Source organism: Rhincodon typus, chromosome 19, assembly GCF_021869965.1.
Source record: "Rhincodon typus isolate 14 chromosome 19, sRhiTyp1.1, whole genome shotgun sequence".
Taxonomy (NCBI): Eukaryota; Metazoa; Chordata; class Chondrichthyes; order Orectolobiformes; family Rhincodontidae; genus Rhincodon; species Rhincodon typus.
The window spans coordinates 46,473,419-46,474,884 of NC_063350.1; the positions used below are offsets into that span (position 1 = coordinate 46,473,419).

General features: G+C 36.9%; 1 protein-coding gene across 1 annotated transcript in view; it reads left to right on the plus strand.

The window, feature by feature from the left end:
- The window catches only part of LOC125485515 (zinc finger protein 335-like), a 10,757-nt gene extending 9,971 nt beyond the window's left edge, over positions 1–786 (plus strand). The window contains exons 6-7 of the mRNA XM_048608589.1: positions 275–293; positions 778–786. Coding sequence (XP_048464546.1) covers positions 275–293; positions 778–786 — 28 coding nt within the window. The remainder of the gene's footprint in view (positions 1–274; positions 294–777) is intronic.
- Positions 787–1,466: the final 680 nt, after the last annotated feature.

Sequence of the window (1,466 nt, forward strand, 5' to 3'; positions counted from 1 at the left end):
CCAGACCCGAAACGTCAGCTTTCCTGCTCCTCTGATGCTGCTTGGCCTGCTGTGTTCATCCAGCTCTACACCTTGTTATCTCAGATTCTCCAGCATCTGCAGTTCCTACTACCTATGTAATCTATTCCAGTTTGTCTGCTGGTGTGCTCTGTATCAAGCGTTTTGAAGCTAATATGCTCTAATAAAAAAACGTGAATGTTAGAAAAAGTTTAAACCTGCCCGGTTGGAATATTTTAATTTAACGGGTCTTTTCTTCTATTTTTTCACTCCCCAGAAAGAAGAAAGCGGACCTGGTAAGTTTTCATGAAGTACTAACCAGACTTTCATTGAACTATTAATAGTTCAGTAATTAGGTGCTTGGAAAGAAACAAGTGAATGAATATATTATTTTGGGGATTTTGCCTTTTCTATTATTACCAGTTACTGCGGTGTTGCTACTTATCAAATCCAAATAGGCAAAGCAGAGCATTTGATTGTGGCTTTAGTCTTGATGTTTGCTTTGCTGGTCATGCATTGAATTTTAAATGCAGCCATTGAAATCTAAACAACTTAAACAAAATAGATCTCTGGTTTGCATCTCAAAACCTAGAATGCACAGCAGAATTACAGGCCATTCAGCTCTAAAGGATTCACGCCAGTGTTCTATGCTGCAAACAAGCCTCCTCTCACTCTAGTTTATCTAACACCGTGAGCATATATCTTCTGTTCTTTTCTCGTATTTGTATCAATCTCGTTATCCCTGAGATGTGTCAGTACTGTTTTGTTTTAATTACTCAGGCCTTGTGATGGCAGCTTCCATATTCTCTGGATAAAGTGGTTTTTCCTGATATACCCTGACAAACTCCTGTCACATTTCAGTCAACAGTTCCCCTAATAATTGGCTGGTCTTGCTCAAAATTAGAAGGACATCTCCAAGCAAATGTATTAAGAATGTGAAACTTATAGATTGTTGATTTTGTGTTGGAGTAATAGTGTGGTTCTATTACCTGACTAGTAATCCAAAAGCTTGGATGGAGACTGTTTGTTAAGATCCTGAAATGGGAGATTAAAATTTGAAACAGAATTCAAATTCTTAAAATATTTAAATTGGAAATTAAAAGCTGGTACCAATAAAATGTAGCACTAAAGTCTTCAGATGAAATAAAATTGCCGGTTCCCTACCCAGTCTAATCTGTATGTGACTCCAGTCCTACACGTACACCAACACAGTTAATTCTTAACTGTACCCTGGTGTGGTCTCGCTAGCCACCTAATTTTATCAAATCATTATAAAGAATGATAAACAGACTGCAGTAATTTGATGATTATCAAACCACCATACTTAAACCCTGCAAAGATGAACAATCAAACTGTAATTTTTTTTTTGTCCTAAACATGATATAACTTGAGGAAATTTGATTGTACAACACTAGGGTGAAATCATACAGTTTTACCCAATGTGTAGGTGTTTGTCAGGCAAAGCACTT